General features: G+C 44.6%; 1 protein-coding gene across 1 annotated transcript in view; it reads right to left on the reverse strand.

Annotated features, from left to right (window-relative positions):
• STK11 (serine/threonine kinase 11) overlaps positions 1 to 13,955 on the reverse strand; it is a 203,847-nt gene that overhangs the window by 105,177 nt on the left and 84,715 nt on the right. The window contains 3 exon segments of the mRNA XM_030218559.1: positions 6,187 to 6,314; positions 8,079 to 8,215; positions 8,325 to 8,457. Of these exon segments, the coding sequence (XP_030074419.1) occupies positions 6,187 to 6,314; positions 8,079 to 8,215; positions 8,325 to 8,457 (398 nt within the window).

Genomic DNA, 13,955 nt, shown 5'->3' on the forward strand with positions numbered 1-13,955 from the left:
AGTTCAGGCGCTTGGAATTCCCTTACAATTGAAGATGTCACTTCAACATACATTTCCATTTCATTGGGTCTCCAAGGGGCTTAAATATCTTGGGGTTGTCTTGGTGACTCTTTTTTTGTGCCTGTTTTCAGCAAAATATCCCCCCATCACCACCATGAGTGACATAATCGAGATTTAGAATGCTGGGACCACTCAGAGCTCTCGTGGTTGGTCAGATTGCTACGCTGAAAATGAATATTCTTCCTCATCTGATATACCTTTTTCAAGTTCTCCCTCTTCAGTTATCTCAGAGTTTCCTTTCTGGTTTACAGAATCGTTTGAACCACTATTTGGCATAGAAAGCACCCCCGCTTGCCTCGCTCTCTTCTGTATATATATTCTAGGAAGGGTGGTCTGACTCTGGGTGTACCTAATGTTGTACGGTACTATCTAGTTGCACAGGCATGGGCAGCTCTATAGTGGTTTCAGGCTTATTCACAAACTGTGGGTACATCTGAACAGATTGCTGTGGTACCTCCTCCCCTCCATTCCATCATGTGGCTTCCGCATAAACATCACAGACTACCACTCGGCATCTGTCCTTCTGTACACACCATCTTTTATTATTGGGATGGGTTGATTTCCAAGCCTGATCTAGTGGTCTCTCGTTTAACACCTATAGCTTTTAATCCACTTTTTCCTCTGGGACTTGTCCCAGAGCCCATTATTTGTTGGGCTTTGCTGGGTCTCAACACTTGGGGTCAGTTGTTCAAGGATGACGCTTTGAAACCTTTTGCTACTTTGGCTGCAGAGTATCCGATCTTACCCCATGAGCAGTTTGCGTATATTCAGATCAAGCATTTTCTATCTTCTTCAGCTATTAATGCACAGATAGAGAGGACTTGTTTCTCGAAGATTTCTGTGAAGATTCTAGGGGAACGAGAGGCCTTATTTTCTGTTCTATAAATTTCAACAGACTCGTGTCCGTCCATCGTGCCTACATCACCTCTAGTGGCAGGGTGAATTGGGGATAACTATTCGTGATGATGACTGGAATCTCAGAGTAGGCTTCCTTGAAGGTTTCTATTTCAGTTCCCTTAAAGGAGAATGCTGTAACGGTTCTATATATATGATATCTGACCCCCTGCCCCTTTCCATCAAATGTTCCCTGCTGTACCTTCTTTGTGTTGGGAGAGGCTGCAGGGAGCAGGGTACCATGGGTCACCTATGGTGGTCTTGTATTAAGGCGAAGGCCTACTGGAAAACTATACAATACTGCTTACAGCACTGGTTGGCCTGACCGATCCAGTGGTCGCCAATTTTCTTCCTAAGAAGCCTCCTGGTTTGTCCAAATCACAGACCTTACTGGTGCATCATGCTACGTCCGTGACGAGGGTGACAATGACTGCTCATTGGAAACAACCCACTGTTCCTCCTCTAGTCAAGTGGTTGAATAAACTTAGGTACGTTTGCGAAATGGAGAAACTTTGGGCAGTCTGATACCACAAACTTGCAAAATGGGAGGCAATATGAGAACCCTTCCTGAGGTCTTGCTCTTATTGACTCAGCGTGGTTTGTTATGACTCAATTGACATCAGACCTTGTGTGTGTGTGTGTGTGTGGGGGGGGGGGGTTCACTGAAAGAGGGGTTCAACGGGTTCTGGGGTATTTTCCATACCATGAAAACAACTTAAAATGTTAGCGTTTTGTTTTGTTCAATACTGTAGTATAGTTGCTGAATTCCATATATTACAATTAGGGGAGCGTAGCTTGTTTTTTTTTTTTTTTTTTCACTTTATTGCTCTTAATTGTGACTGTGCTTTCTCTTGCTTGTAATACTGTCTTTCCTGATTGGATGTATTTTTGCCTTGGTTTCAGTTCTTAATAAAGCCTTCTTGAAATTAAAAAAAAATAATAATAATAATAAATTCAGGGCTTCAAACTTACATATTTTGAATTTTATATTTACTACACTTCTATTCCCTTAAATTCTCTTTAGAAAATATTTAAAGGAGATTTTGATTTTGGAAAATGTAGAATTTGCTTTGTTGAATTATTATTATGTATTTTCTAAGCATCAAGTCCTTCCTTAAGGGGGAGGGGTGAAAACTGACATGGAAATATTAATGCCTCAGGAGACTCTGAATCTTACAAAATTTCTGGAGGATTCACAAGATAATATTTCTGCTATAGCAACATTGTGTGCAAGTTTGACATCTGATAAGGACAAAATTTTGGTGACGAAATCCCATTAAAAAATATATTCTGTGTTTTGTGAGGCTAGAGTTCAAATTTTCCCAGATGTTGCAAGAGCTACACAAATGCAAAGGAAAGCATTTTTGCTTTTTAAAAAGGCAAGTTGCTGCATTTGGGGCTACAATTTTCGTAACGTTTCTCTGCATCATTGCTTTTTCCAATAAGAAGTATATTTTTGCTGATCCAGCGCAGCTGTAGCAGCTCTTGATGAACTCTGAGAAAATGGAGTAACTGAAGCTTCTTGAATTAGGGGATTTATGACTTTAGTACAAATTATGTTAGGTGTTCTTCTTTCTCCTCTTGTTTTCCTCTACTGCTTGCTATTTATGTTGTGCGCTCTCATGCCTTCTCTTCTGTGTTGAATGTAAAAAATTTGAAATTGAAAAAAAAGAGAAACAAAGATGGTTCACAGCCAGTATATATATATAAAAAAAATGGTAAACAGACAAGTACAGATTCTAAGCAAAGAACTCAGTCACTAATGAACAATGTGCCGATGTCAGAGGCCTGTATACAGAAAGGCACAATAAAGTAGCATGTCTCATCCACTGGAAACTGTGGAGACACTAACATCTCTGTAGCAGAAAAACACTGGGATCACACAATCCTGGCAGAACTGTAGAAAACGAAAAAGCACAAGAATGTCATTGCTAACAAAATGTCAATACTGAGTGATTATTATAGACCCGATGAATAGTGTGTAACTTGACATTCAGACCCAGTGATGGTGACAGATTTCTAGTTTTTAGTGTACTAGAAGCCTAATAGGCCTACTAGGTAAGTGCCTGCATTTCTGCTGCCTTTAAACCATAACTAGTTGCATATATTACACACAAGATCATGTATGGTGAAGCTCCAGAATATATGCTCAATCTCATTGATCTACCATCTAGAAATGCCATATTATCTGCTAGGTCCTACCTCATTCTCCATTTTCCAACCTGCAGGAATGTTAAATACAAGACTCTTTTTGCATCATCATCCTTCCCTTATGTCAGTCCGAAATATTGGAATGTCCTACCAAAACAACTTAAGGAGCTCGCCGACCACCAACTGTTCAAGAAGTCCTTAAAGATGTTCTTATTCAACAAGGCTTACTCCATTGGTAACTCCAATGCTTAACCTCTCCCACTTGCCGTCACTTCACCCCTGTCATTTACCCTGTGTTGTCCCCTGTTCCAACCCCTCCCGTCACTTTCTGTTTCTGGGCCATCATTGTCTTGTTTTGTATCCACTTGATTTATTGTAAGCCACATTGCGCCTGCTCATGTGGGTAAATGTGGGGTAGAAATGTACTAAAATAAATAAATAAATAAATAACATTTTTGCTTTTGAATGTGCAAGCTGGGGGGCTCAGGAGTTACATTTATAAACCTACAAAAATGAAAGCAGTTATTACAGACCAAGCACAATCCTGGGTCTTAACCCTCCATTGCCCCATGTAAGCCGCATTGAGCCTGCCATGAGTGGGAAAGCACGGGGTACAAATGTAACAAAACAAAAAAAAAACTAGTCCCAATTACGGTTGCAGGACTTCCATTGTGCTCAAAATGAGAATGTCATTATGGTGACATGGGACTTGAAAGACCTACACATTTCTGGAAGCAAATTTTTTAAAGGGAGATGCCAGCTGGAGGTTCCCTTTGAAAATTAAAGTGCTGGAGCTGTAGGTACCCCAGTACATACAAGTTCTGCATGTGTGGCAGGTTCAAAATTCAGTCACTGGGCATCGCTTTCCAAATCTGTCCTTCTTCCTTCATCCTGCAACCACACACTGACTCTGAAAACAAAAAAGAGTGGGCCATTTCCAACCCAGATAAAATTATTCCAAAATTATCCTCTAAAGTAAAATAGTTTTTATGATACCCTTCATCCCATTTACCTGAGTTCTTTGAGCTCTGTCTTTCCCTTAGTAGAGGGGCAGGAGAAGGAAAACATCAACCCAAAAATGGGGAATAGAGGGGCACAGAGAGGTGAGCTGGCAGTCAGAGATTACCATCTTTTTAGCTCAGACAGGAGATTATAAAACAGAAAATCTGACACACTAAATATAAATTTGGAGTGTCTGCTGGGGTTTGTATGAGGGATTCTGTTCCTGAGCTCCCAGTCTAGCTCATGATACCAAGGACTGTTTGTAACTATAATACTTTGTACTTGATAAATTGGTTACTGAAAAATCAATCTTCTATTTAAATGTTCTGTTTATTCTGAGGTATTGCCTTGTGAAACTAACAATCTTCTCCAGGATCTAGATATTGCAATTTACCTCTGCTTATTCAGTTCCACACTTGGCTGTTTGTAATTAGTTGAATTCTGAAGACAAGGACAAGGGTGAGTGGATACAGGCTTCTGAACTATTGGCAGTCCAATTTTGACCATATTAAAATAAAGCAAGAACTCACTGTAACCATCTTACTAGAGAAGCTCTAAGTGCCTGTCCGAGAAGCTGACAGGTGGAGGATGTGACTCACATTCACGGAAAAACTGCCAACAACCCAAAAAGCACTCAATGGTACTGCCATAGGATGATGAACAAAAACTGTCAGAGGGGCTTACAGAAAAAGGAAAGGAAAGAAAAAAAGAGGCACAAAGGAAATTCAGTGAAGAAAAGGTAGGCCAGGATCCAGCATAGAAGCAGTCAGTGAAGAAAAGGTAGGCCAGGATCCAGCATAGAAGCAGTTAGAGCAGAAGGAAGCTGGGAAACAGACATGGAGCGAACAGGGGTGGCCCAGCCACTAGGCAGATTAGACAGACAGCTAGGGAATCGGCAAATAGCCACAGCAGTCAAAGTACAATATACACATGATGCTCAAGTGTGCATTTTTACAGCATAGTTCTGGGATGAGTGATGTTGTGGTAATCACGATTATAAAAGCTAAAGGATTACCTAGAGTACCTAATACCCTTACACCAGCTCTGGAAGAAAGACAGCACAAACAATCAGTTTCTCAGTCAGTAGAGGTCATGACAGCTTACTCTTCCACACACACAGTTCAGCACTGCAGTCGCAGGGGTCCTTGTACCAAGCCATGGGGTGCTCAGATTCTGCCTTCATGTTTCAAAGCCACATGGTAGAATCCTGAACCATTTCAGCATGTATCCTGATGTGCTTCAAAAATAGCATCCCTGGTAATGGATCCTGTTACCCAAGCCCTTAGCTGCATTGCTGCCAGAGCACCAAAACTAGGCTTTTCACAAGCAGCCAAAAAACAAACAAAAAAAAAACCCCTAATGCTGGGAATAAATCCTCTTAATGCAGTGATCAATACTGAGAGATTAGATTAGAGGAGAGTAAAACAGAGTAGGTTTTAGGTCAGCACTAGTTTCACAGAATGCATTTTTTTTCCTCACTATGAAGCAACACTCTAATGTGTACCACCAGTGCCACCTACTGCACTACAATAGCACCACAGATATGAAAGACCATCTACCATAGGCAGAGTCTTCTGGAACTTGCGTTTAGCTCATAAAAATAGAGACAGGGAGTCCGGTTCCCCCCCCCCCCCCCCCCCCCCCCCCCCCCCCCCCCCCCCCAAATCTCAAAGGAATTTACTCAGATAACCGAACAGTTTCCTGGGAAAAACCCTGGGCTAAAAACTGCCCTGTGCTCAGCAGCTAAATGTAGCACAGAGAACAAGGCAGTGGTCAGGAAATAGAGGGGGGGGGGGGGGGGGGGAAAGGAACTGCAGAGGACTTCATCTTGTGGTAAAACAGGTATTAAGTCTGACCTGAATTTTCGGAGGGAAATTCCACAGAAAGCAGGATATGCAAGCTGATTTTCAAAAGGAAACTGATTACCTGGGCTGCTTAAAAATTGATTTTGGATTCATGAGCTGTTGCCATATGCCCCTATCCCTCGGACTACAGCTACATACAAACATTCTATGATTTATTACAGCTCTGTTCAGTGGACCCATTCCCTCAACCCTTCCCTGTGCAAAGCCCACTCACCTCTCAGGAGGTTGGAGAGGAGGGGACCACAGTCCTCTGGAATTCCATAATCTCCTTTCCCAATGTTTTCAAATAATTTATAGATGTTATCCCCCTCAAATGGGTACAGACCTGTGGTGATATTGTATCTTAAAATAAGAGGGGGGGGGGGAGAGATAGAGAAAAATGAGAAAGAATGCACAAAAAACAAAAGGTAATGCAGCACATGGGTAACTGCGCAAGCAGTAAACACTAGCAGAAGGTAAGACTTCCAAGAAGCCACAGGCCTCCAGGGCCAGATGCACAAAGCTTATCTTGCTATTAACGTTTGCTTTAAACTGGTTCTAGCCAGTCTAAAGCAAACGTTTAGGTAGCTAGGAATGCGCAAAGGGGTTTTCTGTGGCTCTAACGTGTGCTGTTAGCAGCCACCAAGAACCCCATGCAAATACATTCTAATGAGCAAATTCATAATCTAATGTGTATTCCACGGGATGCACAGCTCTAGAGCAGCCCTAATTTAGCAAGGAAATTTTAAGGCTGCCCTGGAGCTGTCAGAGAGCAGAGAAGCACAAGTAGGAAGCAATAAAAGACTGCCTTCTTGTGCTTCATACCTCTCACCTCCTAGCGCTACCCTCCCCCTTGAATTTTTTTTTTTTTTTTAATTTCCCTGGTTGTCCAATGGACCACAACACCCTCCCTGGCATTTTGTTACTTCTCTGGTGGTCCAGTAGACCCTGACCTCCCCCCCCCCCCCCCCAATCTTTTTTTAAACTTTTCTCTGGTGGTCCAGTTGGCCATGACCCCCCCCCCCCCCCCCAATGACCCTGGAACATCAGAACCTTTTTTAAAAATTTTCCCTGGTGGTCCAGTGGACCAAACCCCATCCCCTGTGCAGGCAACACACCCCTCCCTCCCACTCTTCCCTGTATCTTTTACAACAAGGTGGAGGCGGGAGGGCAGGAGCAACGAATCCTCCCTCGGGCCTGCCCGGAACAAAATGGTGGCACCCAGACCCTGCCCAGTGCATTCTGGGATGAACTGGGCAGGGCTAAACAGCATGAGTTTTTTTCCCTTATATGGTATTTAGCCCTGAACCAGTGCATCCCAGAATGCACAGGGAAGGCCTGGGTGCTGCCATTTTGTTCCAGGCAGGCGTGAGACAGGAGGGAGGAGCCGTTGCTGCCCTCCTACCTCCACCATATTGTAAAGGTACAGGGAGGGAGTCAGGTGCGGAAGGGTGTATGCCTGCGAAGGGGAAGGGGTTTGGTCCACTGGACCACCAGGGAAAGTTTAAAATAAGGTGGGGGGGGGGGGGGGGTCAGGGCCCACAGGAACACTAGGGTAAATTTTAAAAAATAATTAAAAAAAAAAAAAAAAAAAAAAAAAAAAAAGAGAGGTGGAGGTCCAGTGCATCAGAGCTGTCAAATGGATTTGATAGCAGTGTCAAATCCATTTGACAGCTCGAACTCGCAAACAGCGAGGATGCACAAAGGGGGATCCATGCAGCTCATTTGCATGCAATCCCCTTTGTGCATTGCTGGCTGTTAGCAATTCCCTAGATTTTAGCAAGGCAGCTGTATTTTACGGCTGTCTTTGTGCATTGGGGCCTCAGTTGCCTTGCCAGACATGCATTGCTTTACTGTCTACCCCTTGGGGAAGGCTACTGGGCAGTATGAACTGTCTACACATCACCTCCCGCACAAATTCCTGACATCTCCATGGAAGTGCAGAGCCAGCCTAGACTGCGCCAATAAATGCCACGCAGGGTGTTTGAGGAAAATTGGAATATGATGCATGCATGTGCTTTCAGACTATCATGAGATGGAGAGCAATATAAAGGACAAACCATCAGGCCCAGAATACATGGCAAAAAGACCATAGTCTCAATCAGAATATTGCTGCCTGACACTCACAACGTCACTCCTGCTGACCAGATGTCCACCTTAAACCCTGAAAAGGTGTCCAAACCATTGGCAATTTCTGGGGGTTGGAATGCAGGTGAACCTTGGCTTGTCCTACACGTGTCATCCTCTGCAAATGGGTGCAAGGCCTGGAGGAGAGAGAGGAACTCAGATCAGAAAAAGTCAAACTAGCAAATGGCCAGCAAAAAAATAAAGAGCTGAATAGGGGCAGGGACAGAACTTGTTTATCACACAAACCTCTGCTACTCCCAAGTCAGATATTTTCAGTGTTGTGTTGGTCGTTAGCAGAAGATTTCCAGGTTTTATATCCTTGTGCACAATGCCTTGGCTGTGTAAGTATTCTAAACCATCCATAAGCTGACAGAAGTACCTATACAGACAGAAAGAGTCAGAGATATGGCGTGAAGAAACTTACCAAGATTGCACTCTACCTGTGGCCAAGGAGAGGCACAAGAAAATTTGTTTGGCTCTCAATTCTATTGCTTTTTAGGCCTACTATTTCTCCTTGCTTCTTTAGGTTTCAGCTTAACCGGGATTAGTCTTTACTATACTATGTCACCGTAAACTTGCATCCAGAATCATATGGAGATTATGTCTTACCTGATAATTTGCTTTCCATTAGTCCTTCCCCCTATTCCAGAACCTGTGGGACAGTTGTGTCCATCAACCAGCAGGTAAAGATGGAGAACTGAAAACTAAGCTAAGCTGAGACATCTCTCTCTTGGCACCCAGTACAGCTCCTCAGTATTTACGTAAGCAAGCAGTAAGGATAAACTCTGAATAAACACAACAATCTTAAACAACTCATTTACCTAACACTAACTAGACAAGCAAACATGCGTGAACCTTTCTCATCTCTGGACAACTTGTACAGAATAAACGATAATGCAGGAAATGCCATGCAATGTAACGACCTTTATTTGAGCCATTACTTCGCACCGACTAAATATCTCAGAAACCACGGGCAGGCCTCTGGAATAGTAGGAAGAACTAATAGAAAAAAAAAATGGATCAGGCAAGACCTAATTTCTCCTTCCATTACATAGCTTCCCACTATTCTAGAACCTGTGGAATATTAGAAAGCAAACCCTAGAATGGGTGGGTAGGATCCTGGCATCACCGTCCTGAGGACTTAAGTCCCAAAGCCGTCTTCTGAACGCGCTGCGATGTCCACCCTGTAGTGCTTGGTAAAAGTATGCAGCATCGACCACATCACCACCTTGAAAAGATCCATAGACAGTAAGGTAGTCTACACCCAGGACATCATTGTACGCCTTGAAGAATGAGCCCATTTTCCCACAAGCAAATAATATGGTACAATACTCTCCTTCAGCCATCTAACAATTGAGGGCAAGCCTCTGCTTACCAAAAAGCACAGTCTGTTCAATTTGCGAAACCCATTAGCGACTTACAAATATCTAATGAGGGCTCTACACACAGCGAGAAACTTGAAGGAAGAATGCTGAGCCAATTCGTCCGCTCTGCGGACAGAAACTCCACAGACAGGTTGAGATGAAATGCTGATACCATTTTTTGGAAGAATAGAAGGGCCTGTGCAGAGGGAGACCCCCCCTACCTCCGAAAAGCAAAAGGAAGGGATTTCATCAAGGGACAGCCTGCAATGCGATCCTTTTCAACATGCGTTTTATCATGGACCAAGGAGGGAAGACATATAGTAAGATGCGTCTCTGGCCAGGGCTGCATTAGGGCATCAATCCCAGTTCCTTCCAATGGCTGAAAAACTTGGGCATTTTGGCATTCCTTTTTCTCGTCATCAAGTCTAGAAGCAGAGAACTCCATCAGTCCAGTCCATTATCAGATGAAAACCCTGGCTGGATAGTTCCCATTCTCCTGGGACCGCCTACTGAAAAGGTTCACCTGCACATTCAAGGACCCAGCATTATGAGCTGCCGGCAAGTAGAGAAATTTTTCTCCACCAAATTCATAAGGCCACCTCCAGTGCCATCAGATGGTTGCAGGTCCCGCCTTGCTTGCTGATATAAGCCACCACCATCGAACTGTCATAGAAAACTCAGACTGGGGTCCCACCAGAAAAGTGAGCGAAGTCGCTAAGACATTCTGCACTGCCCCGAGGTTCAAGCAATTTATCGACCACCGAGGCTCCTGTTCTGTCCAGTTGCCCTGTGCCAGATGGAACTTGTATTGGGTTCCCCAACCTAACTTGTTGGTTTCTGTCATCACTACCCACTGTGTTGTCAGAAAGGGAGCTCTGATGGTGAAATTTCTGGGTGACAACCAACACTGTACACTCCATCTGGCAACTAGCATCCAAGAAAGGTCATACTTCTGTGACATAGGAGACAAGTGTCTAAGAAGAGAATCCTATAATGACCACATATGAGCCCTTACCATGGAACCACTTCCATTGACACTGTCATTGATCCCAGACCCTGGGCATGCCTTGACCAAGAAGACAAATCTGTTGAACAAGCTTCGACTTCCTGTGTTCCATGAGGAAGATCCTCTCCGTTGCTGTGTCGAATAGAACACCCAGATACTCCATGTCTGCGATGGAGTTAGTCTGCTCTTCTTGAAATTGATCACCTAATGCAACAACTGCAGAAGACAGACAACTCTGGCCATTGTCACCACACTGTCTAAACAGAACGATGCACAAATGAGCCAGTCGTCGAGTTACAGGTGAACTCTGATTCTCTAGCACCGAAGAAAGGCCGCTACCACCACCATAACTTTAGTAAACGTTCTTGGTGCCATGGCAAGACCGAAGGGCAAAACCATGAACTGGAAATGACAGCCCAGCACCGCAAAATGGAGAAACCTCTGATGTGAAGGCCATCTGGGTATATGCAAGTACGCCTCCTTGAGATTGAGGGTGGTGAGAATTCTTCAGCTTGAACTGAGGCTATGACTGCTCTTAGTGTTTCCATGCAAAAGCGGGGCACACAGAGGTAGCGGTTTAGAATTTTGAGATCTAAGTCTTGATGAAACTTGCCTTCCTTCTTTGGGACAATGAAGTAGACCAAGTATCTGCCTTGTTCAGCCTAGGGAACTGGAACAATGGTCCGGAGTACCAGCAAGGAATATGATGGCCTGAACCTTAACCACCTCGGTTCCTTTTTGACAAGGAGACTGCAAGAAGAGAGGAGCAATCGGCCAGATGAACTCCAACTTGTAACCTTCTGTAAGAATATCCAGAACCCACTGGTCCAACGTGATTTTTGCCCATACCTTCCAAAAGTCCTGAAGACATCCTCCCACTGGAGGAAGAGAAGAGTGGACCAGTCTCGCATCATTGTAAAGCTCTGGAGTCATTAGGTGTCCTAGCTGAGGACTTCCTGTCTGCATGAAAGGAAGACTGACGTGCCTGAAAGCAGGACTTCTGACCAAACTGCTGATGACTAGGCCAGTACCATCTACTACCTCGAAACTGAGATAGAGCGCCCCCCCCCCCCCCCCCCCCCCGCTACAAACAGATAACAGAAAGTTTCAGCTTATCCTCCAGCAACCATTGTGGCTTAGTTTCCCCCACTTCTTTCACCAAGTTAGTGAGATCGTCTCCAAATAACCACTTACCCTGGAAAGAGCAGTTGGCAACTATTTGCGGCATTGGGCAGCGGATCATTTAGTTAATGTGCCGTGACAGCCAAAGATGTACTGCAGCCCGTAACATGGCATAAATAGCATCCGCCAAATAGGCCATCTCCGCTTCCAGCTGAGCATTATGGCGTCCATCTTGTGTTGCAGACTGCTGTCGCCACTTCAGGCATGCTCTAGCCATGAATGAGCTGCAGACTATTGCAACTTGCTTCTCACAGGTCTCCCACTTAGCCATCCCTCTCCTCTTCAATCTGTTCAAAATTCTGCTGCACGACTAATATTCTGCCAGGGTCGTTATGCTCATATTAACCCTCTCTTCAAGTCACTTCACTGGCTTTCTATCCGTTTCCGTATACAGTTCAAACTCCTCTTACTGACCTACAAGTGCATTCACTCTGCAGCTCTTCAGTACCTCTCCACTCTCCTCTCTCCCTACATTCCTCCCCGGGAACTCCGTTCACTGGTTAAATCTCTATTATCTGCACCCTTCTCCTCCACCGCTAACTCTAGACTCCGTTCTTTTTATCTTGCTGCACCATATGCCTGGAATAGACTTCCTGAGCCGGTACGTCAAGCTCCATCTCTGGCCGTCTTCAAATCTAAGCTAAAAGCCCACCTTTTTGATGCTGCTTTTAACTCCTAACCCTTACTCACTTGTTCAGAACCCTTATTTTATCATCCTCACCTTAATATTCCCTTATCTCGTTTGTCCTGTTTGTCTGTTCTAATTAAATTGTAAGCTCTGTCGAGCAGGGACTGTCTCTTCATGTTCAAGTGTACAGCGCTGCGTACGTCTAGTAGCACTATAGAAATGATAAGTAGTAGTAGTAGTAGTAGCATACTGTCGCTTGAAGGTCCAAAGAAGCCACTTCAAAGGCTTGTTTCAGCAAGCCTTCTAGCATTCTATCCTGTAGGTCATTAGGGCAATGCTCCCTTCCAATAGCAAGGTGGTCTTCTTAGTCACTGCTATAACAAAGGAGTCCACCCTGGGAAGCTGTAATTTCTCTTTCTTCTCCTGAACCAGCAGGCAGAGGCGAGCCCTGGCTCTTCCCACTCTTAGCCTGCATCCGGCGAGACCCATTCTGCTGTAATCAGGTCTTGAATGTCTGGATATATCAGGAAGGCTTTAGAAGGACCTCTAAGCACACTCATGATTGACGGAGATGGAACTCCTGATGCTGAAGCGGAAGGCTCCTCAATGGAAAGCACCGTCAATGCCTCACAAATAAGAGTATCAAGGTCCGCTTTATGAAACATCCTCAGTATTTTCAGGTCATCCCCTCCTAAGGAGGGAGCTTTCCCTCTTCCAATGGCTCCTTCAATTAATAAACTGAGGCCACATCAGATATTGAGGGAGAAGCAGAGATAGACCTCCAGGAGAAAGATGAGTCTAAATGAGATCTCTTAGAAGCTGGAGGGGCAATGGAGCGAGAAACTGAAGCACCTTGCAGCAACTCTGAGTGTCCCTGCTTCAGTAAATAGACCTCTGGTGTAAGAGCAATATAAACTCTGGAGAAAACAAAGACCCGATGCAGCTGAATGCTCTGTTGGGCCCTGAGGTTATAAAATGGTGGCTGTGCTCTCCATGTGATCAGAAGCTGTTCCTCACTGCCAGTCGACCCTCGTGTTCTCCTGCAACAAACTGCGTACCAGCCCTACCGAAGACACCAAAGTCCCCAGTGTAATTGGATGCTGCAACAAATCTGCCAACTATTTCCCCCACATCCCATGGGATTCCCGGCTTGCACACACTGCAATACCCCAACTCCGGCCAGTAGGTCCCACAGTGGGGAAAACCGCTTAACTGCCTCTGCGGCAATCACAATCCACCCCCAACTGGCACAAGCGCCGAGTCAGGACCCCTCTCCTGCATCAAGTAGAACTTGTAGCCCTCCAAGCAGTTCAAAAAAATCGGTCTTACCACTGACTGCTGCTCCCCCCCCCCCCCCCCCCCCCAAGCTCATAGTCTCCACAAGTCTTAACCTTGATGAGAGAGTATCAGACCTGATACTTTGTCCCATACTCTCCAGTAAACCTTTTTTTCCTTTCTTTGATTTTTATTTTTTTACTTTTACTTTTATTTTATTTTATTCTTTTTAAGGTTTTTGTGCTGGAAAAGGAGATCTTCACAGGAAACAGGGGACAGGTGAAGGGAAGGAAGAAGAAAATAAATTTTCAGGGCATCAGAGACAGGGATCTGAAGACTCCAGATGATTCTGTAGACTCGAGCCACTCAAAGCTCAACTGGACCAGGAGCAAATCACTCAGAACCAGAAGTTGAAAAGTGTG

The sequence above is a fragment of the Microcaecilia unicolor genome, chromosome 11 (genome assembly GCF_901765095.1).
Source record: "Microcaecilia unicolor chromosome 11, aMicUni1.1, whole genome shotgun sequence".
Taxonomy (NCBI): Eukaryota; Metazoa; Chordata; class Amphibia; order Gymnophiona; family Siphonopidae; genus Microcaecilia; species Microcaecilia unicolor.